This window comes from Pelmatolapia mariae, linkage group LG2 (genome assembly GCF_036321145.2).
Source record: "Pelmatolapia mariae isolate MD_Pm_ZW linkage group LG2, Pm_UMD_F_2, whole genome shotgun sequence".
NCBI classification, from domain to species: Eukaryota; Metazoa; Chordata; class Actinopteri; order Cichliformes; family Cichlidae; genus Pelmatolapia; species Pelmatolapia mariae.
In genome coordinates, this window is record NC_086228.1 from 3,808,622 (window position 1) to 3,832,698 (window position 24,077).

The 24,077-nt window shown below is 41.9% G+C and overlaps 2 protein-coding genes across 3 annotated transcripts; one reads left to right on the forward strand and one right to left on the reverse strand.

Annotated features, from left to right (window-relative positions):
- Positions 1-187: 187 nt before the first annotated feature.
- On the forward strand, positions 188-17,790 carry adam19b (ADAM metallopeptidase domain 19b). 2 transcript variants are annotated; one of them, XM_063484139.1, is made up of 23 exons: positions 188-456; positions 694-806; positions 2,300-2,370; positions 8,554-8,632; positions 8,823-8,899; positions 11,134-11,335; positions 11,415-11,480; positions 11,843-11,914; positions 12,019-12,185; positions 12,343-12,427; positions 12,549-12,688; positions 12,809-12,986; positions 13,074-13,163; positions 13,317-13,512; positions 14,529-14,637; positions 14,746-14,962; positions 15,197-15,274; positions 15,667-15,775; positions 15,874-16,003; positions 16,084-16,186; positions 16,295-16,621; positions 16,708-16,799; positions 16,900-17,790. In XM_063484139.1, exons 1-23 carry the CDS (start codon positions 321-323, stop codon positions 16,904-16,906), a joined length of 2,844 nt encoding a protein of 947 aa, XP_063340209.1. In that variant the 5' UTR covers positions 188-320; the 3' UTR covers positions 16,907-17,790. The 2 variants fall into 2 exon arrangements, with proteins under 2 accessions (XP_063340209.1, XP_063340217.1); XM_063484147.1 differs by lacking the exon at positions 11,415-11,480.
- A 4,472-nt stretch (positions 17,791-22,262) lies between these two features.
- On the reverse strand, positions 22,263-23,774 carry gpr151 (G protein-coupled receptor 151). Its single transcript, XM_063484157.1, has one exon. It carries the CDS (start codon positions 23,772-23,774, stop codon positions 22,449-22,451), a length of 1,326 nt encoding a protein of 441 aa, XP_063340227.1. The 3' UTR covers positions 22,263-22,448.
- Positions 23,775-24,077: the final 303 nt, after the last annotated feature.

Below are 24,077 nucleotides of genomic sequence, written 5' to 3' on the forward strand. Positions count from 1 at the left end.
GCTAAAATAACCATTTCAAGACTTCTAGAATAAATTAAATGCGCTAAATTGATATATTTTTAAAATAATCCCGTTTATAGATTTTCACTTAAAAAGCTCTATGATCGTGATTTCCTTCTCGCTCGAACGTTTGTTCCTGACTGCAAATCTCCCTCGTCTCGGCTCATCGTCCTCTCTGTCTGTCGAAGGGGAGTGGTTAGGCGAAATGGTGTGCCAGCATCTCACCGTATTCTGCCTCTGTGATGTGAAGCAACCGGGCCGGATCACCGCACATTTATGCCTCTGCTGAGCGACTTCACCCGGAGCCGTTTGTTTTTAGAATGCGTCCAGGAGCGCGTCCTCCACCACCACCATCACCACCTCCCTATGCCGCGCGGTGCTCTGTGTGTGTGTGCCTCATAGTTGTCCTCTACTGTGCCGTCGCTGCTGCTGTGTCTGAAGACGCTGTTTACAATGGTGAGTCCAAGTGTTCCCCGGCACGACTAGAATTTGGATGGCTGCTTTGAATAGACGACTGTTGTTTTGCGCAGGGATGCATTCCCGTTTAAATGGTTGCATCAGGTGTGTGTCGGTTATGTAGACGACAACGTGGATCTCCAGTGTTGTTTCTTAACTAGCAGCAAAGATAAGACGCTAACTCTCATTCTGTGGTATTTTAAACCTTTTCCCTCCGTTCCATGTGTTTCCAATCAGGAGAAACCAGACAGGCTTCGCTGGAAAGCATCCTTGAGAACGTGGAGAGTTATGAGATTACTTATCCCATATGGCTGCATCCTCTCAGACACAAGAGGTCTGACAACAAAGAGGTGAATTTGTCTCGCTCGTTGTCCTTCTGACTAACAAAATGCTTTAGACGCACTGACACACATCCAGCTTTAATATAGGAAAACTTTTGTGTAAAGCATTGCTGTGGAAAAAGTGCTTGCCCCCTTCTTGAGTTCTTATATTTTTTGCATATTTCTCACTCTTAAATGTTTCAGATCAAACAAAGGGATCAGGCAAGGATAACCAGAGTAAATAAAAAGCAGGTTTTAAATGATTTTAAACGATTGCTTATTGAGAGAAAAAGCTATCAAAGCCCACCTGGTCCTAAACCTAATAACTAGTTGTGGCACCATCAGATTGCAAGAACTGCAATCAAGCGTTTGCAATAACATCACTGTGGAGGAATTTTGCCCACTCATCTTTGCAGAATTGTTTTATTTCAGCCAGAGTGGAGGGTCATGTCAAAGCATCTCCATCTGATTTAAGTCCAGACTTTAACTAGCCTGCACCAAAACCATCATGTAGTTGTTTTAGGCATTCAGAGGTGGACTTGCTGGTGTTTTGTAGATAGATCATTGTCCTTCTGCATAACTCGAGTGTGTTTGAGCTTCAAGGCACGAACTGATGGCTGATCGTCCTCCTTCAGGATTTTCTGGTAGCGAAAAGAATTCATGGTTCCATCAATGAGGGCAGTCGTCCTGAAGCAGCAAAGCAGCCCCAGACCATCACACTACCACCATCACACTTGACTGGTTGCTGTGATGTTCTTTTTATGAAATATGAAATACTGCGTTAGTTTCATACCAGATGTAACTGGACTCAAACCTCCCAAAAAGTTCTGCTTTTGTCAGTCCACAGAATGTTTTCCCACAAGTCTTGGGGATCATTAAAATATTCTTTGGCAAAAGTAAAACGAGCCTTTGTGTTCTTTGTGGTCAGTGGTGGTTTTCGGTTTGGAACTCCCCCATTGTGCCATTTTACCCAGTTCTTATTGTTAAATCATAATCGCTGATCTTAACTGTGGAAAATGAGGCTTGCAGTTCTTTAGATGTTGTTGTGGGGTCTTTTGTGATCTCCTGGATGAGTCAAGTATGCGCTTTTGGGGTAAATTCGGTAGGCTGGGAAAGTTCACCACTTCAAAGTTTTCTCCATTTGTGTACAATGTCTCTCACCATGATTCACTGGAGTCCTAAAGCCTTAGAAATGGCTTTGTAACCCTTTCCAGACTGATAAATGTCAGTGACTCTGTTTCTTTAGATTACAGTTTTATTTGTTGTTTTTTGAGATCTTTTAGCCTACTTCACTTTTTCAGACAGGGTCTAGCAGTAATTGGGGCTTATAGAGTGTGGCTAATAAAATTGAACTCAGCTTTCCAGAACATGTATTGAATCACAATTAATTCATGATTTGAAACATATAAGTGTGACAAATATGCAAAAAACCAACAACTAAGAAATCAGGAAAAGGGGAAATACTTCCTTGGCACTGTCACTTCTTCTCACTGATTAGTATGCATTTAATGTTTTGCTTCCAGCATCCAGCAGAGGCGCAGGTTCTCATCACAGCTGAGGGCCAGGAGCTCAGACTACTATTAGAGAAAAATGAGTGAGTAACTTGAGTTTTCAACACCAGCCTTGTCTTTCCATGCAAAATGAGTAAAGCAGTAGTTTAGAGGAGCCGATTAAATCACTCATTGGCATTGTTCCTTTGACTTCCACAACATGCCCTTTCTATACCTCTGTTTATTTGGCCAGATGTTAACTGTCACATAGACGCATTTATAAGGTCAGCGCCCCTTGAGGGGGTGCTGAGAAGGGGGATGAGCAGAAGAAAGCAGGCTGATGGTTTTTGGACACTAGAGGGATGACACCCGATCTGTGCAACCAGGGCATGATGAGGCAATCAGGAAGTGAGGATTGTGCCTCTGCATCTAACGCCCTCTAATCTGATGGAGCGGTTCCTGTCCAGTAACAATGGATTGGTGATAGGAAGGGAGCTTGGTGTCTCATCTGTTTAATAGACTGTGTGCTAGCTTGGGGAGGGGGGGGGGGGGGGGTTGCAGCTCTTGAGATATCAGTGGTAACAACGGAGCTGCGGTTTATCACTTTTGGATTTGAGCCAGCGCACAAGTGGACCGGGAAGCTTTTAGGAACATTAGGAATGAAGTCCGTTTTTACCCTCGATTGCATACCGTCTCTGTCATTCATTGACTCGTAGGCACACAAATACTAACAAGCCCCGACTCCACCGTGTCTGACTGACTGTCCCCTGAGGGGATCTTGCCCCCTGTTCTCCAAACCCAGCAGGTGGTCACTCACTTACATTTCCTCCTGAGGTATTTCACCTGTGCATGTGTGGTGAGAGAGAAACTGAAGAAGATACACCACAAAACCATTCAACAAGGTGTTGAATGGTGCAAATAAAATATGTTACAATTTTTTCCTAAGAAAGAGGAACTACAATCCCCGCTCGGTACTCAGGACAGGAAAAAATATTGTGAAACTTGTGTTCTTTTGTGAAACTTCTCATTTTTTGTGCAACAGAGAAGCTGTGGGAATGGATGAACTCATAACAGTTTTTTTCTGCTGCAGTCAGAGTTACAGAGGTTTCTGTAAAGATATTTACTTTTTTCTGAAAAGCTGGATTTAGTTACTGAAGCAGTGTATCCTGTGATGCACACACTTTAGTATAAAACTGCATGTTCAATCGCAATCTCTACTATCGATTCTTTAATGTACTGTGTTTGAGAGCTGTATTGAGCTGAAAAAATTATGCAAATATTCCATCCGTGCATCCAGGCAACCATTTTCTGCTGTTTTTGCTTATGTGGATGTAGGTATTGAAGTCAGAAGACAGTTTAACATTCGTTAAAAAAAAAAACCCCAAAAACGAGGCTTCAGTTCACTTCAGCTCATATTTCCTGTACAGTGCGCTGCATGAGCGGTGCTGCAGGTTCAAAGAAAGCTTGCAGCTTCTTTTGTAGATTCATTGTTTAGGCTTAGGCTCACCAGTGTTGCCCACCAACTCTGTTGCCCCACAGAGAATGCTATTCTGGATTAGCCTACCCTGTTTCTGTTTATCCTTTGCTGGTCTAATGTGAGACTTGAGTCAGGGCTAAGGCAGAAAGCAGTTTATGCCAAGGGAGATTAATGTCTGATTTTGGAGACAAGCCAGAGAAAATGCTGCCAGCGTCCACCCTGTGTCCTGGTTACTCCCTTATGTCCTCATTGCACCTAAAACCGGACAAGAATTCAATTCAATTAAAAAAAAAAACGATGTGAGAGCTCCAGCTGTCCTCCTTAAATCACTTATTCAAAGCTTTGGGGAAAACATAACTGTGAGTTTATGTGGGCATCAGCCCCCTCCCCATGGCTCGAGTCAACACTCAATCCATTTCTGTCCTCCCTGGTCATGTTTTTGAATGTGTGTGTATCTGTGTGGCTCTTTAGCATTTATACTTCACTGGTGTGGTTGTGTATAAGTGGCTGCCTGAGCTTTTATCTTAATGAAAGACTGTAGTGCACCAGCAGAGGGTTAATTCAGTTAAGAGCAAGGCAGGGGCCATAGTGAGTGCTGACTCAGGTAGCAGGAAAAGGATGTAAAAACAGAGTGAGCGAGGCAGGAAACAGTAAGAAACTGAACGATGAGCTTGAGGTGTTGAAAGTCATGAAAAGAGGAAAGCAGAGATGTTCTGGTCAGTTCTGGTTCAGAATGTGCCGACACTCTTGCTTCCTCCTCCTCCTGACTTTCTCTGTTCTCCTCTTTAATGTCCTTTCTGCACACCCTTAAGTGCATTAATCTGAATTAAGCACTCTCATGGGAAGATCACACTATACTGTTTCTCCTCTCCTTCCTTTCCCCTCTTGTCCCTTGTCATCATGCCCACACCTTATATGTCTTTCCACTGGCCAACTTAAAAAATGTGCACCCTGTTCTTTCTCCTTCTCTCCCCCCTTCTCTCACCTCGTCTGATATCCCCCCAGGGCTTTAATCCAAATATACATTCCCACATGTTCCCTGCGGTCAGACTTGGGCGTCTGCGGCCACACGCAGACAGACGACACTCGCAGACACATTTGTGCACCCCCAAAAAGAACACAAACATGACTTGAAAGCGCAGATCTGATGGATTGCAGGTCTGTTGAACAGAGAGCGGGTTCATGGATTTGCTTGTCCTTGTTTCCCTTGTGTCTATGTTTAGTTTCACAGCCGTCCTGTTTGCTTAGATGCATTAATCTAGGCCTCTGTGTTAGCCTGTGTGTGTGTGTTCAACCGAGGCTCCGCACACGCAGAACGTTAGCCTCCATCTACAATAAAAGCCTCTTCATCATCTGTTGCTGAGAGGTAATTTGACTTTGCATCAGCCTTCCCCCTCCTCCCCGTCTTCCAGCTCTATGTGGTGATGTCATCTGATACTATGAGAGAATGTGACCCACTGACCCTTAAAGCATTACCCCAAATTCCCTCTCGCTCCCCCCTTCTTTATCTCTCAAGTACATTAGCATTACTCTTCCCCCATCCCTTCTTTCTCCTCTTGAGGCTGAACCAAGCCTTTGTCTCAGCTTCACTGCCAGACTGCCGTGATTCAGGCTCCTCAATCACAGCATCTGTCCAAGCGCTGGATGACATCCAGTCGCTGCTGCTGACCGCCATTGGACAAAGCTTTTTTTTTCTTCTTTTTATTCCAGTCTCTACTTGAAAGCTGTCACAGTATTCAGCAGAATACATAAAGCTTTGGGGTATTCCAAAAGTGTTGCTGCAGAGTTTCACGGCAGTTGACTCAGGGCTTTGTGGTGCCATTAGACTGCATAGCTGGCCAAATTATAACTGATTTAATAAAGGGTGTAAAAGTTTTTAATTATCTGCAATATTTCATTTAATTTCAATTACAAATGACTAACTAAGTGATATTTATCTTTCTATTTCAGTTATTCTAATATGTTTCACCACCCTGCAGGTTGACCATTTACTTGAACCCTGTACAGTATTTTCATTTCTTTCTCTAACCGAGCTCCAACTTCTGGAGACGTTGGTGATTAGAAATGAAACTCAGACACACCCGCAGGTTGTTATTCTCTGGTTTCTGTGGTTGTAACTAGCTCATCATTAATGCACACCTTAGATCTTACAGTTAGAAGTGCTATAAAGTCAACTTTTAGGTCACGATTGCTCAGTCATTGACTCGGTCTTTTGAGTTCATTGTTTTTTGTCCTCAGTTAAGAGTTTTCTTATTGATTTTCCAGTGTTCTTGTAATTATAGATTTCTGGAGTTCTATGTTTGTGGTTATGATTAAGTCCTAGTCTAGTGTATTTTTGATTAGTATTTTGGGCGTTTTGGTTTTGTCACCTGTTATTTTTATCAGCCTCCCCTGTGTTTCATGTCTCCAGCTAAGTTTCCCTCAGTGTAGGCGTATTCATGTTTTGTTACTTCCTGTCTTATTTTGCCAGTCCCTAGTCTTGTGTGTATTGTCTTCAGTTTTGGGTCCCCTTGTCTTGTTACTTAGATTCTGTTCACCCGTGTTTCATTTTCCCCAGCTGTATAATGGTTCCCTAATTACCTCATGTGTATTTAACCCCTTCTTTTCCTCATTTCCTTTTGGCTGAAGCCCAGCTTTGTTTTGTATTTTTTGCGCATTCCAGTAATAAATTTCTTTATTTTGAGTTCAGCTATTGTCTCTGGAGTCCTGCACAATAGTTAGTGATGGTGTGATAAATCACCATGAATGTGTTGAATCTTTCCAATTGCTTCACCAAAAGGCAGAGGTAATATCACAGAAGCCTATGTACCGTCCGCTCTGAGATCGATTTGAGAAGATGTATGTTGTTATTGGGAGATATTATGTAAAATGCCCCCAAAGTTGTGGATCCATAATGGTCATGTGCTGCAGAACGATACGGGCCTCGACACAGGCTTCATTTGGACATGCCCCCTTTGCTCGACACAGGCCTCGGGGCTTCAACATCAGATGTAACATCACAAATATTGGGTCCTAAATCTGTCTACCATTTTTTAGATGTTATTTTGCCATGTTTTAAGTCATTTCTATTTCTTAAGCATGAACTACCATCAATGATACCAAAGTAAATTACAAATACATTTCTGGGATTAGACTTTTCATTCAAACTTTCATTAAGATGAGTCCCCAAGGAACAGCAAGATTCAGCTCAGAAACTGCAGCTGACTGTCAAGTGAGGATAAGGGAGAACAGAAGTGGAGTACTTGTATGGTTCCGTCATGGAAGAAATGACTGTGGAACAGCAGCAGGCTAAAGTTCAGTCATCTAATGTCATTAATTGCCACTAAACTGGCATACAGTTGACACAGAGGATGATGGGAAATGTCTTCAGGAAGTTAGGGAAGCTGGAAAACTGGAGGAATTACAGATATAAATGACATTTAGCTCAAATCACAGCATGATCCCGTTCATGCTGACATCATACCTCCCACCGATCGTTTTGAGGTCCCCCTTTAGAGTTCCTATATGTCTATGTGGATCCCAGCCCCTTCTTCCTGTGAGTCATAATCTGTTAAAAGTAGTCATTTTGTGTCTTTGCCTGTTTTATTTCAGATTCTCATCAGCAGGCTGTCATTGTCTTAAGAGGCTTGTTTCCTTCTTGGCATCTAACAGGGATGAAAAATAAAATTTGCATCATCCTTTCAATGAGTTTAACACTGGTGGATCTGTGCTAATTTGGTCAGATAGTCAGATTAGAAGCCATTCTTATCCTCGATAAAGCTTATAGGTATAGTTAGGGCTAAATCAAGTGACTCAGAAACATCCCTTAGTTACAATACCTATCCAAGGTTTTGGATAGGGAGGTAGATGGGCTTTTCTGCCTTTGGGCAGAACATAATTTCAAGCAGTTTAATCATTTGTTCCTCATTGAAATATATGACAGTGATAAGGATCTTCTCATTTAACTTAAGAAATCAAATTTGGCTGAGGCATATTTACAAGAAGATTACATTTTTATTTTTCTATTTCCCTTAAAAGCCACTAGATTAAAAATAAATGAAGAAGCATTAATAATAAGGAAATCTTTAAGATCTTTGGTTTGTTTGAGTCAAACTCCTGCAGTTTAATGCTGCAGGAAACAACATCAGTAGATATGCTTGAGTTTCTCTGCAGTTACAGCCAGTTGCTGAGTTGGCCTGAGGAGAAGATGAAGATGACTTAAAGTTTATGACTGAAAACAGGAAGAATGGTTTGCAATAAACATTGGACTTAATTGTGCTGATACAGATAAATAGAAAATAAGAGGATTATGATATTTTATCCAAAGAAAGTTTTCGGTGTCATGCATATGCATGTTTCTGCTTCACAGCCTGAAAAATAGCAAAGAAGCTCAAGAGCACTTGTAAATAATCCATCTGTCAAACAAATGCAGTCAGGACATGCCAACAACTGAAACTGTCAGCATAGGGAAGTTATCATCTCTTGCTTCAGCAATAGACTAGTACTCGCCAAGAAGTAAAAAGGATCACTGGGGGAAGGTACATATGGCTTTGATTACAGTTTCCCACATTCTTCTGTGCGCTCTCTTGTCACCAATAGGCTCTTTGTTTAAATCTTTAAAGCACTTTGTTTTTTTGGGGAGCGCCTGTGTTAGAGTGAATGTTTTACGAGCTGTGGGCTGTTGCAGAGAGTCTGTCCTCTGCTAACCTCTCAGCTTCCTGCAGTTTTGTATTTCACCACCATTTCACAATATTGTTGTTTCCATAGACTGCATTGCTGTCACAAAATATAGAATATTTTGTTGTCCCTGAGTTTGTGTTTTTTTACCCAGGCAGCTGTTGGCCCCTGGATATCAGGAAATATGGTACACACCCAATGGAGCGCGCAAGTCCTCTTCTCGACCCAGCACTGTGAGTCTGCGAGATAGTTTCATGCTCTTAGGCTGCGGAGGGGAGTCTTAACTGATAAACATCAGTGTAGTTGATCAAGTCAAGTGGGAGGAGGGTAATAAACAGTTAGTGACAGGTTTTGGCATAAATACTACTACTTCTGCTTGCATTAAAAGGTCAGTGTGTGATGAATGAAAATGTTGTTTTTCAGGGACACTGTTTCTACCATGGCGAGGTTCAGGGCATGGAAGGCTCCAGCGTTGCTGTCAGCACTTGTTCAGGGCTCAGGTAATAAAAAATATTTCTTATTCATATTTCATATTATTCATATTCATTATTATTCATTAAATCCCTCCAATGAACAAGCCTTTCATTAAATTACATTGGTCTTGAATAATCAGTCCCATCCTATCTTTAGGAACTCATAGTATCGTATCACCCAATTAGAGCACTTTGCTCTCAGACTGCAGGCTTACTTGTGGTTCTTAGGGTAATAAAAAGTAGAATGAGATCCAGAGCCTTCAGCTTTTAGGCCCCTTGTCTGTGGAACCAGCTCCCAGTTTGGATTCAGGAGACAGACAGTCTCTCTATATTTAAGATTAGGCTTAAAAGTTTCCTTTTTTATAAAGCATATAGTTAGGGCTGGAACATGTGACTTTAAACCCTTGCTAACCCTTGTTATGCTCCAACAGGCCTGCGCTGTTCGGCTTCCCATGGTGCACTGTTTCTTCTTCAGTCACCTCTTTTTACTCCGTGTGCATTTAATCATTAGGTATCATTATTTATAATTAATCTCTGGCTTCCCCTCTCTGATTCTGGTTCGAGCAGAGGTTTCTTCCTGTTAAAAGGGAGTTTTTCCTTCCCACTGTCACCAAGTGCTTGCTCGTACAGTGTCATCTGATTGTTGGAATTTGCTCTGTATTATTGCAGCTGCTTTGAGGTGTTTATTGTTCTGATTTGGCGCTATATAAGTCAAATAAAGTTGAATCAAGACAGGGTAAACCATGCATCCGAACAGGGATGGTGTTTGAACAAGCTTGTCTTTAAAAACCTTTAGAATATAAAAAGTAATAAAACTTCACAGTGACATATATTTAAGTCCAACTCAAGTATGGATGGATGTAGATGGCTCAGAGTAAGAGAAAGGTTTGTTTGAAAAAACAGCATTTAAAGCTACATGTTCCATCCATAGATAAAAATATAACAGAACAAGTGACAGCGCCATGAGACTGCTCCTCATTAGTTAATTAAATTATCAGAATTATTTTTGGTATTACACATTGCATGAAAATGTATGGAAACCTATGTTAATGAGCTCCAAGTTCATTAAACTCCCATTGGTTTGAATAAATATCTGATAGAAAACATTTTCCTAAATAACCACTTCACTGTGCATTTTGGACATTTTCTTTCCAATAGTGTGAAATATATTATGTTCTGATTAAATGGCTTAAAATCTTTAAATTTATCCGGCAAGGAAAAGAGCTGAAAGGACAAAAAAGAGGATGTTTCTGTAAAGTCAACATTTTCTTAGAAAGCAGAGGTAAGAGCTAAAAGACGTGTTGTCAGGGGAAAGAGCTGTGCTTATACAAACAGGAAATTGTTTGATACCGACTAGATTGTGCAGAGATTATATTGATCAACTGGTCGCTCAGCTCATTCATTTGCTTATCTATAGTAGCAATAAGTTGTATGCTTTTAAAAACTTAACTGCTAGAAACAAGTTTCTAAAACTTCCTGTCTAAAACATGTATTTCTGTTTTATATACTCAGAGGTCTATGAAACAAAATGACAGTGTGCTTGCATAAGTATAGGTTTTTAAATCCAAAAGAGAGTTGCTGAGAATTCGACAGCTGGGCAGTGGGAGTAAAAGATGTATGAATTTGACTTTCTTCAGCTTGTGATCAAGCTGTGCCTCAATAAATAATGTTACAGGAAACAGCCCTGTGTACTGTCTGATGTAGTCTCCGAGTTTATTAGGTCACTGGCTTCAGTGTTGGTTCATTGAGTACAGCTCGGTTCTGGAGATCTCGTGTGTTCTCCTGATGCGCCTCCAGAGCAGCTGCTGCTTCCTGCTGGAGACACTCAGAGAGAGAGAGAGGAGAGGCAGGCAGCAGAGGAGGAACTAGTGAGGGCTGACAAACATCTTAGTCGTGTGTGCGTGTGTGTGTGTGATTTCTTTCTGGGTTAATGTTCTGCATCTGGAGGATGAGCGAATAACCATCTTCCTGCTAATGTAGATTCTGCGAGGGAATGCAAATACAGCATAAAGGGATGTTGACGTGTGGGCGTCTGACTTCTCCAGATGTTTTCTGCAGCTGCACGGCCCGCTGCTCTGCATGCACTCGTGTGTGTTTGAGTATAGGTGTCTGTTATGATTAGTGGCTTTTTGAAGAGGATTGTTTATGTCAGCTGATCTCTATTTACACAACAATGGAGAAACAGAGAAGCGTGACCTTCTGTCGCACAAATATTAAGACATCGCTGATTTTCTGAATATGACTCTGTTTTTCCCTCCTAGGGGACTAATTTCCCTGAACACGAGCATCAGCTACCTGATAGAGCCTCTTCCCATTTCTACGGATGCTGATCGGCATGCTGTGTTCCGAGCCGAGAGTGTTCGTCTCCCCGGGGGTCACTGCCAGCATCACCATGGCAAAGTGGAGCATGAGGAGGGGCTTAATGACTTTATCAAGGGAATGATGTCACCACAGGGTTTGAGGGTGAGCTCAGTAGCAGTAACCTCATCGATGACATTCTTTGAAATTTACTAAAACATGATTATGTTGTCTTTCTCGTCAGGAAAAAAGGGAAGTGAGTCAGAATATGAAATATGTAGAGCTGCTCATAGTTGCAGACAAGACTGAGGTGAGAAGACAGTGGGGAATGTACTCATATTGGGTGACTTTGCAACCACACTGGGGTTTTTTGCAGTGAACCATTAAGATGTGGTAGCGGGGAGTGTGGCTTTTCATATGTGGGATTAGGTGTGTGCCATCATTATCATTTATGACCTATAAAGTTTGCATTATGTATAGCTTCCCACTTCGTGCAGTTGCTAGTAAACCCAATTGTGGAGAACGCTTGCAAAAAAAAAAAAAAAAGGTTCACTTCCTGTTTTATTTCAAGTGTGAGATGTACCCTTTATGGGAAAGATATTTTAACAGATGTGTAGACGTTGAGTTGAGTTTCTATTTCTGTGTGTTCGTTGTGGTTTATGTTCGTTGCAGTTTGAGATGCACAACTCTGATATTGACAAGACGAAACAGAAATTAGTGGAAGCGGCCAACCTAGTTGACAAGGTAACATTTGATCTAAAACCAGAAAAAAAAAAGAAAAACTCCCAGATACTGGAGTTTAACATGCTTATGTTTTTTTCCTGATATTTCCCTGCCGACACCAATAGTACTACAAAGCTTTAAATATCCGTGTGGCACTAATCGGTCTGGAGGTGTGGACCAGCCAGGACATGATCAGCGTCTCCGATAACCCGCACAGCACCCTGGCAGCGTTCCTGTCTTGGAGACAGAAACAGCTACGCAGTCTCCCCAACGACAATGCTCAGTTGGTCACGTCAGTGTTTCTCATTCACTCTTTTGTCACACTTGTGGACTTGTGTCACTCTAGTACGTTTCATAATCACTGTGCAAGACAGTAATAAACACCGGTTGCAGTCCAGCGGGATGCTCTCAACTTGGAACTAACTTCAAGTGCTCTCTTTTGTCTCCAGGGGGAAGTCATTCCGGGGCACGACCATCGGGCTGGCACCTCTCAAAGCCATGTGCTCTGAATACCAGTCCGGCGGAGTAAACATGGTGAGGGATGAGTGTGTTTAGTTTTAAATTTGATGATGCTACGCTACATCAGCATGCATCAAGTCAAAGAATCACACGTTGATTTCTGCTGATCTTAAAATCCTCGTGCTCTGTTGAACAGGACCACTCAGATTTATCAGTCGGTGTTGCTGCCACGATGGCGCACGAGATGGGACACAACTTTGGTATGAGCCACGACATTCCAGGTTGTTGCCAGGCGAAAGCAGAAGACGGAGGCTGTATCATGGCTGCTGCTACTGGGTATGAAATTCAGCTTGCCACAATACAAGAAACTGCTTTCATTAAACCAGGAGAAAGGTAGAATATGATAGAGTATGAAAGGGAAAATCGAACCTGATTTCTTCCTTACCTTGTGCTCAGGCATCCTTTTCCTCGAGTGTTTAATGATTGCAACATGAAGGAGCTGAAGAGCTACCTGAGCTCTGGAGGAGGAAAGTGTCTCTTTAACCTGCCCAACACCAGGACAATGTATGGAGGGCATCGCTGTGGTAATGGTTACCTGGAAGACGGAGAAGAATGCGACTGTGGAGAAGAAGAGGTCAGTGGGTGTTTCTGTGTATGCACTGCGGGTTTTTCTTTTGATGGTTTTGCCAGGCTTCATGACTCTACAACACGTTTTGCCCAGGAGTGCACAAGTCCATGCTGTAATGCCAACAACTGTACCCTGAAAGCTGGAGCTGAGTGTGCCCACGGAGTTTGCTGTCAGAACTGCAAGGTACATATATTAGTGTACATACTATTTAAATGGGAAATCACCAGCCCTTATTCTCACTAGTACAGAATAAATGTTGTAATCTTCTAACTTTATTTATGTCATTATTCACTCTTTTAAAACTTGGCACCCTCCTTTTTGTCTTTCACTGTGAAGCTGAAGAGCCCGGGTGTGCTGTGCCGTGCTCCCTCGGGGTCATGTGACCTTCCTGAGTTCTGTGACGGGAAAACAGAGTCTTGTCCTGCAGATTTTTATTTAGTGGATGGCACATCATGTGCAGGCGGGAAGGCCTACTGTTACACCGGCATGTGTCTGACCCTTGAGCAGCAGTGTCGCTCACTTTGGGGAAAAGGTGGGTAAAGCGGACTCTCCATCTATAGCTAACTGCTGTTTATCCTCACTTAAACGCACTTGGTTAATTGATCATCAGCAAGTCTGAGCACCTCATAAAAGCAGAGGTTTTGGCAGTTTGCTGGTCTGGAACATGCAGGTGTGTTTTAACGTAATCCTACAATCAAGAAAGTAATCAAGGTGTTGTAATAGTCCAGGCAAAGTCCAGAACTCAGTCTGAATGAAATGTGGTGGGAACTTAAGAGAATTTAACATAAACAAATTCAGACAAACCTCAGCGAACGGAAGCAACATTGTAACAAAGAGTCGTCCAAAACTCCTCCACAAAATGTTGAAACTGATGAACTCATACTGAAAATAACTACTTCAACTTAATTCTGCTAAAGGGGGTTTTGCTTCTAAAAATTGTCTTTATTATTAAAGGATTATAAAAGTTTATATACATATATATTATAGACTAACTTTAAATCAGTATTTTTAATGAACAAAAATAAAACTGAGACAGTCGAATTTAACAAACTATACATGGTTTGAAGGTGCATGTCCTCATGCTTTGAACTTTAAAATGGTCTTGGTATTATTTTAAGATGCCGAAACCACAGGAACAATAGCTCACTACTTTTTAAGGAAGTGACTGCACAAATAATATCTCTTTTCTTTTCATCTGTAGGGCTTTGCATCATACCAAGTTTCTGGACTTTTTTTTTTTTAAATAAAGAAATGAATGTTAAAGAGATAAATATCCAGTCAGGCTCAGTGTATTTAAAGATGAGTCCTTGATGGGTCACAGGACTAGGGATTGTTATTGGACAGTGTCCATGTTCATGTGGTGACAGAGCCTTTGTAGTACCACAGGAGCCACATTGAACAGTAAGGGATGCCATCTGGTCTTCATCAGACGGTCAAATAACACAACCTGACTGCATGTCTGCATGTGTGTTATTGTGTTTGCGTGAGCTCACACGTTTAAATATGTTTCTGTGCATTTTTTTGTTGTTGTTTTTTGTTAAACCACAGATGGTCGTCCGGCCCCTGACCTGTGCTTTAAGAGGGTAAATGAAGCTGGCAATATGTATGGGAATTGTGGCAAAGATGAGTCTGGGAATTACCGGCGCTGTAGTGACAGGTGAAAACCAAAACGTTCAGCAACAAACTAATCACACTTTCATTTACTTCTCCCTCAACTGAAGTCTAACTTTGTTGTTTTGGGTGGGGGGTTCTGTTTACATGACAGGGATGCTAAATGTGGGAAAATCCAGTGTTTGGCTTCAGCCTCCAAGCCTATTGAGCAAAATGCGGTTGTCATAGAAACCACGGTTACTGAGGGCTACAGAAGAATCATGTGCAAGGGGACACATGTGTACAAGCTTGACAAGGAGGAAAAGGAGCCACAGGGTGACACTTTGGATCCAGGTCTGGTCATGACGGGCACCAAGTGTGGCGAAGACTTGGTGAGAGTTATGAAAATGTACTAAACAGAGTTTGCAGTAGTAGTAAAGAGCATGTACCAGTACTACTTTTTTTTTTCACCTGATCTTAAGTCACAAACAAAGCAGACAAAAATGTTTCGATCAGACAGAGAAAATGGATCATCTGCGATTTCAGTTTTCACCTGAAAGGGGATAAGCAACTTGTCTCGAAGTGCTTCTCTAATGTTCTTCCTCACGCTTCTTTTGTTTGAACAGATTTGCTTTAACGGATTATGCCGCAATGCATCTTTTCTCAGAGCGGGGGAATGCAATGCCAAGTGCCACGGACACGGAGTAAGTTTCAGTGTGTCACAGAAGAGATGCTGGTTTGATGGATTTCTCTGGACTTCTGAGAAAGATTTGGCAGCAAGCCTACAATTACTGAAAGCTGGCAGCCCTAAGCAGCGGTGCAGGAACGGTCCAGATCCTTTGCTTAATTAAAAGTAGCAACTCAACAATATAAAAAAAAACATATCATAAACAAGTAAAGGTCTGGCATTCAGGCATCTTACTTATGGGAAACCACGGCTGTATTATGCAGCAATATGGTCACCTCTGCAAAATGTTCCATAAACTATACAAATTTTTTTCGGCAGACCCTTTTTACTACATTTTGTTACAAAACATTGACTTCCTGTCCCTGATTCTCCTTCAGTCATAAAAAATGTGACTTATTCTCTTACCAGCTGTGCAACAACAACCGTAACTGCCACTGTGATCCAGGCTGGGCTCCTCCTCTCTGCGACCAGAAAGGATCAGGGGGTAGTGTGGACAGCGGGCCTGTCATCAACCGCAGTGAGACCCATGCACTAATCATTAATGTGCAGTTAATTAAAGCAATTTCTTTGGTGTTTGTTTATTTTCTGACTCTTGTCTATTTTATATTCCAACAGGAAGCGTTGGTACAGCCCTCCTTACTTCCTTCCTGCTTCTCTTGGCGGGTTTGGCTGCTTTTGCTTTTTGGCGCTTCGGCAGACATAAGCTCCCCTCGCTGAAGCCTTCTGCTCCACCACCAGTGCCAAAGTATGTAGTTCTGAAGTTGCTAAACACTAAAAACTTACTTCGCAGATAACGTTTTTGCTTTGTGTTGTACGAACATCCAGAATGAATGAAATCCACACTTCCGAGCCACCTGATGTCAAGTCTCTTAATTCGGACAGTCGTGCCAATGGTCATGCCAACCCAACATTCTTGCTAAAGAATTCGGTAAATAAGCCCACTCTTTGACCACCTCAGTAATGTCTGTCATGTAATGTCTGTAACATAAAAAATGTTGAAAATACTTGTCATCTTTGTGCTTTTCCACATGGGAAGTCTTCTCTGCATCCGAGCCCGTCTGCCCCACCTCGACCCAGGAATGGTATCGTATGTCCCGCAGGGAAGCCTCCTCCCATACCAATGTGTGCTGTAGAGCAGAGAAAGCAGACACCACAGCCCCAGAGAGTGATCTCTCCTCAGGGTCGCACTCCCCCTGTCCCTCCAGGACAGAAACCCAACCAGGCTTCTGCACTACCTACAAGACCTCCACCTTTACGCTCCCTGGATCCCAAAAACTCATCACAGTCTTCAGCAGTACCCCAAAATAGACCAAATCCCCCAAACAGACCTCCACCGCCTTGCCCTATCAAAAAACAATCAGGGGTAAATCCTTCTCTTCTGCATTAATAAGTAAAGTGTGTACTTTTGCATCAGTGAACTAAATGCGGAACGTCTCACTTGTCTTGCAGGACCCTGTGAAAGGCCCACAGGTTACCACCAATGCCTTGCAACGAGGAAAACCTGGTTTGGCTCCATCTGCTGGACAGAAAATGCCAAACAGGTAAGTGGTCTTGTGTTCCCAAATGTCTCTCTGTAGGAATAAACAGATCTTAATAACGTCCTACATTTTATTAAAACATTTTTGCACTTCTTCTCTCTAGAGCCTAATCTACAAGCTCAGGGAGGCATTGGGGACCACTGCTTACATCCAGTGACAGACTGCCTCAGAATATCTTTTCAGTGCGGTGCCAGGTCGTAAAAAAGGTGATAAGCGAGGAATACTTGACGCTGTACACTGGTGTGCAATATGTGGAAAATTATATAATTACAGCAAGTTATAAAGTAGAGATGTTTTAAGCCTAAGATTTAGGCTTAATTATGAGTGCTTTGTGTATTACATGTGTCTGCTTTATCAACTTTGAAGCCAGAGCTTTTAGTTTCTTTTACTTATGTTGGTAGAAATATAAATGAAGGAGTATTTATTCACAAAATCAAAGAGAAACGAATGTTTACAGAGAAACCGTTGTACCAAACGTGATGCCTCTTAAAGCGAATCAGCCATAAACGGATGTCTTATATTAAGAAAAGATGCCGGTAATGAAGTTCTTATCTGTGAATAATAATGGGTTTTAACTGGACTAATAGTAACCAGTGAAAGAAGTGCATGCGTGCTGTAAGTTTATTCTTATGGTGAAAAGTGCATGTCTGATATGTAGCAGGAGCTGTGAGGGACTTTTTTCCATTTCTTTAGTTTTTAATTTCATTAATTTAATTTTTTTAATTGTCTTTTTGAGTTCTCATGCTCTGAAGGGTTTAAAAGGTGGTCGTGTAACCGCAGGCTTTGGAGCAGTAATAATTTGGCATTACTGTTAGGTGCTTCTAAATATTGTGTCATATTGTGACTGCTTGGGGAATTGTAATCTGTAAAAGGGAAATGCAGAATGCCAACTCCCATGTTTTACCTCATTATCAGACCTATGCAAACACAGGGCTTGTGTAACACTGTGTCTGAAACTGAAATTCAAATGAACACATGGGTAAATAAAAAGATATTGAACATTTTAACAGGTTGTTGTTCTTTCAGCTTTTTCATCCTAGCATTCACCAATACAGCTGCCAGCAGCAGTTCTTGAGCTCAGATACTTTGTTGTTATTACCAGATGGGCTGGTCTGCTGATTTCTTTTCCCACACAACCATCTTTGTGGTTGACAGAGAACGGTAGTACCAGCTGAGTATTGTTGCTGACCATATTCATATGTCACAAAGCTTAAATCAGGTTACTGTGCTCAAATGGCCTCCACAAGCCCAGGTCTCAATTCAACAGAGAGAACCTTTGGGATGGGATGGAACAGGAGATTCAGATCATGAATGTGCCATCTTGCTATCTTGTCTTGAATGTTTCCAGAACCTTGTTGAATCTATGTTACAAAAAATTCTGAAGGCAAAAAGAAATGCAACCCAGAACTAATAAGGTGTACGTATTAATGTAGCTGTGACGGTACTTTTACCTACTGTAAGTGTTAAAAGTCAAACTGACCACAGTAACACACCTGGAAATGGTGTAAAAAGCTTGCTATGTTAGATTTAAAAAAAATAGCTTTTTTTATAAAACAAAACATGTGTGAAAAGTGTCAGTGATGAACATATAATCTGACTTTTCCCCTTCATTGTAAGTGCTATCTACAGAAAAAGCTCTAGAGGTAGTTTTAAACCATAGATTTGAACATGACTGCATCATAAACAACCTGAATAAATAGCAACTCTGAGGGATTGTAAATTATTTTCCTGTGCATTCATCCGTAAACTGGAAACACCTTTATTCACCCTGTTCACAATTCTCTTAAAGTGGTTCAGACTGCATTTGCAGAAGAAAAATAAACTCTTAATTTTAGCGTTTACATTCATACTTTGGCCACCAGGTGGCAGCACAACATGCTGGAATCAACATTGACACATTATCACATGACCAAAATAGAAACACTTCACAGCCAAGGCCTATAGTCTTAAAGTGAAGGGATCATCATTAGTATTTCTTTGGGGAATGATGACCACCCGACTGCCAGTTAACTCATTTAGTCTGATCTCAATGCTGTCGTGGTGTGTTATCCTCATAGAAGGATGTTTTTTGAACATATTACACTAAAAATAGTCGTCCATATATTTGATTTATCACATCCTGTTCTTCCTGAAAACAACTTGGTAGTAGGAGCAGAGTGGAATAAGATGAGCCAGTGGCTATGTTTATCCACGTTCTGTGCACTGACAGCCATGAAATATAATGAACTTATTTTTTTTTAAACAGTTTTTGGCAGCTCCATCAAAGCAGCTGTATCCAGGTCTAAAATATTTTTGATGTTTGTTATCTAGAGATAATTTCTCAAATGGTAGGTGTGGGCAAAAATGAGGCAAATGCTGTGGGGCAAATTGAGTCAACAGTCCAGTTTACATTGTACAGCAGTAAATTTTCATTGTACAGCTTACTCGTGATATCCAAGATACGGAAAAATGAGTTAAAAAAGAAAAAAGGCTCTTTTTACCCCAGTCTCCCTTACCAGTTTTGTGCTGAGACAATCCACTGTGCTAAATTGGAGTTGAACTGTTTTTTGTACATTTCCCTCTGCTTTCCTGTCACTCACCTGTCACCAGTGTTTGTGTAAGTGTAAATGGCATCCCCTCTTAGTAGGGCTGGAAATGCTGAAAGGTGTCTACCTGCCCTTTAGATCTCTGCATCATTCACTGAGATGAAAGCACTTTGATTTATTCTAATTAAAAGACCGTTAAATACCAGGGCCAGGCCCCCCGAACTAATCTATTTCCAACACAAAAACAGCCTATCGCATGCACACACATATAGACACACACACAGTAGTTGACTCTCTGTGGACTGAAGAGCCAGGTGATCTTCCACAGGCATTGGTAGGCAAAGGTTTTAGCATGTGGCTTAATTGCAGCCAGCCTCCCCCTGCTGAGCATAATTAGTGTTCGCTAGCATGTCACTTCCTGTGGAGGTTCATTTATTAGAGATGATGATTGGCTGTGGGATGAAACGCGGGGGTGACACCCCCGCCTCCCCTCACAGTGGGAGAGGGACACAGCCAGGAGGCCAGTAAAGAGAGGATCTCTCCTGCTGGAAGCTCCCCTGCCTTGTATAATGACCTCATTAAACCCAAGTTGTTTTGCCACTTGTCATGTTGATCATTTAACACACAAAAAATTCACTTTTCGCCCAGTCGGCCCGAAAATTCCTCTTTGTCCTGACTCTGTTATCAAGCTATTTCACATTTATTATTCAACACTGACACACCAATGCTTTTTTAGTGCTTACTTTCTTTCAAAAGTAAATAAGCTGAATTCAGGCTGAACTATTTAATGCCAAAAATGGCATACACTTACAGGCAAACACAAGTGCTACTAATCAAATTAATGAAGGCTCTATACCTAGAAGAGAATCTTTATTAATGTCATTAGTAACACCTGAGTTTATCAAATATTACAGTTTGTGAAATAAAGGAGCAGACACTGGGAGGCAATCTCAGTTTCCCCCCACTGCAGCATAATGTTGAGCTGCCTCTTGGTTTATGCGGTGTAAGACTGTAGATCAGCACACTGATATCAGAGTGAACGCAAACCGTTTCTTTGTGGTTATCCATTGTGTAACAGACATGTGGGTTATTATCGCTGAGAGGCTAATTTGTGCTATGACAATGGCAGTCACTTCACATCAGCACGCGTTTACAGCCAGTCTCTTAATTGCATGCAGTAAGCGTCTCCATTCTCTCATGGAAGAAAAAGATCAGTTAATCTGTTCCATAGATTTTTTTTATTGATTATTTTATTATTATGAAGTAAACACCCGACTGGGGGCATGATTTCCAATATGACAAGTGATGTATGTAAGCTCTGTAGTCTTGAGGAATCACACAGAAGCATGAGGGAGTTGTTACTTTGGGCAGGTGCAGTCTGATCAGGCACAATAATGCACGCACTAAAAAAACGTGTGCATGACACCATTAAATATACAGCTATACTATATTTTGTATATTCGGTCTACATTATAGCATGTAGAGGAAGTGCACAGGCTCCTCTTGGCTGAAAATAAAATGATTTAATGGTAGCATGCAAATCTTGGAACAATACAAAAGAAATCTTATGAAGTTTAATTGAAGGTTTGGGTTCAAGCCTGGAGTTTGATTGTTGTGCACATGCTTTTTGGAAATCACTTCACCTGCCAGTAACTGTGCCAAATGAGCAAGCGAGATGCCTGCCAGATATTAGCAGCTCCTGGGGTTTCTGTTGAAATTGGATAAAATCCCACAACTGCAGATTTACTGGCTCATTTACCAGACTAAATGCTACAGCCAGAGGTGCCAACAACCAAGGCTGTAAATAACGTCTGCGTACTTTTGTTAAAGATAGTACAACAACTATGATTAATGTTCAGTTACTGTTTGTTTTTGTGTTGCAGTAACATTGCATTATTTCACCGCTGAAACAGCAGAGGTGAAAACTTCAGTCCACTAATGAGGGTCTAGCTTTTTGTTGCCTTCAGTGTTTATGGTCGGGTCACTACCCCAGGGACTGATGGTGGGTTATATAGTTAAGTGTTGCTCTGATTGATGTATTTTGCCTCTGGCAATAAAAGGTCAATATAAATGATTAATGAGAGGAAAATGTCATAAGGGAGGGGAAAGAGAAAACAGGGTGATTAGAACCTAAACTTTCCTCTGCTCTCTCTTTTTTTAACCTTTTACCCTCATTTTAGGATGTAAAACCCTGAGATTTAACTACATGTAAAAAGTAAGAATGTAGGTCTTTCATTAGGGAGGAGGAGGAAGATTATTCAGAAGTGTTAATCACAGCAGCAGACAGACAAATTGATTACAGATCAGCAGAGTTTCCACTCATGATGTTTATCCCTTTTACTGTGATACCTGTTATGTGTGTTTAAATCAGTGAAGAGAGAATTCCTTGTGAGATTCCAGTAAAACTGCATGTGAGTCCAGACGACAGCTCTTTCTCTCTAATTATAAAACTTCAGTAAATCTAATTAATGCCCTTATGAAAATACATTTAATGACCCGATCAGCTGGGGACATGTTTGATGTATCCCTTTAGGATGCTACTGTATATGTGAGAGTGGCATTGATTAAACCAATAACAAGAATATTTTTGACACCACAAAAACAGCCACACTTGAGGTACATTTTAATACTTGTCTTTATTAGATCACAAAACAATCCCCACAGATCTTTTCATTTTTGTGCAAAAACCTGGTCTACTTTAGCATTACTTTATAACATTCAGAGAGTATTTACACGCAGTTATTGCACAGCTGCAAAAATTATTTTTTATATGTTCAAAGAGCAGCATGAAGTCCAAATAATATAAGCTGGCAAATATTCCACAGAAACACCATGACATACAGGATATGCAGATCTGTTCTACTGTGTAATTTACATAATCATTATTGCCAGAAGCTTCTATGTACAGCCACCAAAAATCACCTTACTCTAAATATAGTAATGCTAACACATTATTGTGAATTCGGTCATTTACACAGATATAGATGTAGTCCACATTCACACTGATTGCACTTCTTACCTTTGAATAATATTATAAACACACCTGACGAATTACAGTTATTTACAGTTCAGCACTCTGCAGTCCTCTCAGCTTCGGTCGGGTGATGATCGGCTGAAAAGGTGGTAGCTATTTTTTTTCCTCTATGTTCTGGTTCTCCCACGGAACAGGGTCGCTTTCCTGTGTGAGTGATCCACCTTCCCTCTCATGCCAGAACTGCTCCACATCAGGCAAGACGCTCCCATCTTTAAGACTCACGGTGTCCGCTTCCCTCCCTCCTCCTTCTGGTCCGACTTGCTCCGGCTGAGGCTGAGCCTCCCTGGTGGCTTCCTTGCTGCAGCCTGATTGAAGGCTTCTCTCCCCCCGCAGCTGACCTGAGGTCTCTGGTCTAGGACAAGGGGACTGGAGAGTGGTGGGGTTGTGGGGTCCAGGCTTAGGTGGCGGTTGCTTGCGCAGGGTGAGGCGCCTCCAAAGCCCCCTGTAACCCTCTCTGAACTCCTCAGAGAGAGAAAGGACAATGAGAGGGTTTACCAAAGACAGAGAGAAGGTGAGCAGCTGAGCAGAAAGGATAAGGAGAAGGGGAGGAGAGGAGATAAGGGGCTGAGCTCCTTCAGTTTCCTTTTCTGCAATCTGGCGCTCCCAAAGCCACACAACCCAGTGAGGAATCCAGAGGACAGCCATGGCCATAGTGAGGCTGAAAAGCATTAAAGTGAGCTTCCTGGATCTGATCTGTGTACGCAGATTCTGACTCTTACTGGAACGGCGCTGGCACTGGCCATAAGCCTTCCAGAAATACATCAGGGCAATGCTCAGAGGTGCACAGTAGACCCCCAGAGGATACGCTTTCACATACACAGACATGAAATCCTGGGCTTCAGGAGGAACCGTCATTACGCACACCAGCCCACGGATCTCTCTCTGCAGCCGAGCAAACAGCCAGTGAGGGATGGTGACAGTGCAGCCAGACAGCCATATGAAGAAGAGCACCACCAGGATGGAGCCCAGGTGTATGCTCACCTGCTTGTTTGGATTTGACACGTAGCGGTAGCAGGCTTTGGCCATGATAGCCACAGTGAAGCTCTTCACAACCATGCAGGATTGGAGAAACCAGTCGGCTGTCTTGCACACCACCCAGCCTAGATTCCAGCTTGTCTTGGAGTATGAGGCAGCCCTGAAAGGCACTGTAAACATCAGCACCAGCCCATCCGCAAACATCAGGTTGAAAATGAGGGAGTTGATGAGAGACAGTTTGCCTTTGTGCGCATTAGAGAACAGGATGACCATTGCAGTGAGATTGCAAGCCGCGCCCAGAACACAAATGACTCCCAGAATAGCTGGCACCAGGACCCTGAGCTCAGTCGGATCCAGGTGCTGGAAGGAATCGTGTTCACTGAATGACCACATGTCTACAGAGCTGTTCACCACAGTGCCATTGGTCCCACTAAGCTTATCCATTGTTTCCAGAAGATGCCGATCTGGTCACAAGAAAATAATAAGTGGATTTTAAAAAATAATCGAAGGCAGGCAGGAAATGTAGGGGAAAAATGTCCAAAAACAATGTAATAATATATCTTGGAATTTACACCTGTTCAAATTTAAACACCAGAGAAGCAATAAATTCGCAGTGTACAGAGCACCTGACAGTCCTCTGGTTTATCCCGAGATGCGATGATGCAGCATCTCGAGCAAGTTATAAAGATGCTGTTTGATTGACAGCTGCTGTCCCCAGCTGGCAAAATGTGTGTAGACTACACCCAC

Coding starts and splice junctions, on each gene's coding strand:
- adam19b (XM_063484139.1), top strand. CDS start 321: ATGCGTCCAGGAGCGCGTCCTCCACCACCACCATCACCACCTCCCTAT. Junction 12,186..12,342: donor GACAATGCTCAGTTGGTCAC/GTCAGTGTTTCT, acceptor TTTTGTCTCCAG/GGGGAAGTCATTCCGGGGCA. Junction 14,638..14,745: donor TACCGGCGCTGTAGTGACAG/GTGAAAACCAAA, acceptor TTTACATGACAG/GGATGCTAAATGTGGGAAAA.
- gpr151 (XM_063484157.1), bottom strand. CDS start 23,774: ATGGATAAGCTTAGTGGGACCAATGGCACTGTGGTGAACAGCTCTGTA.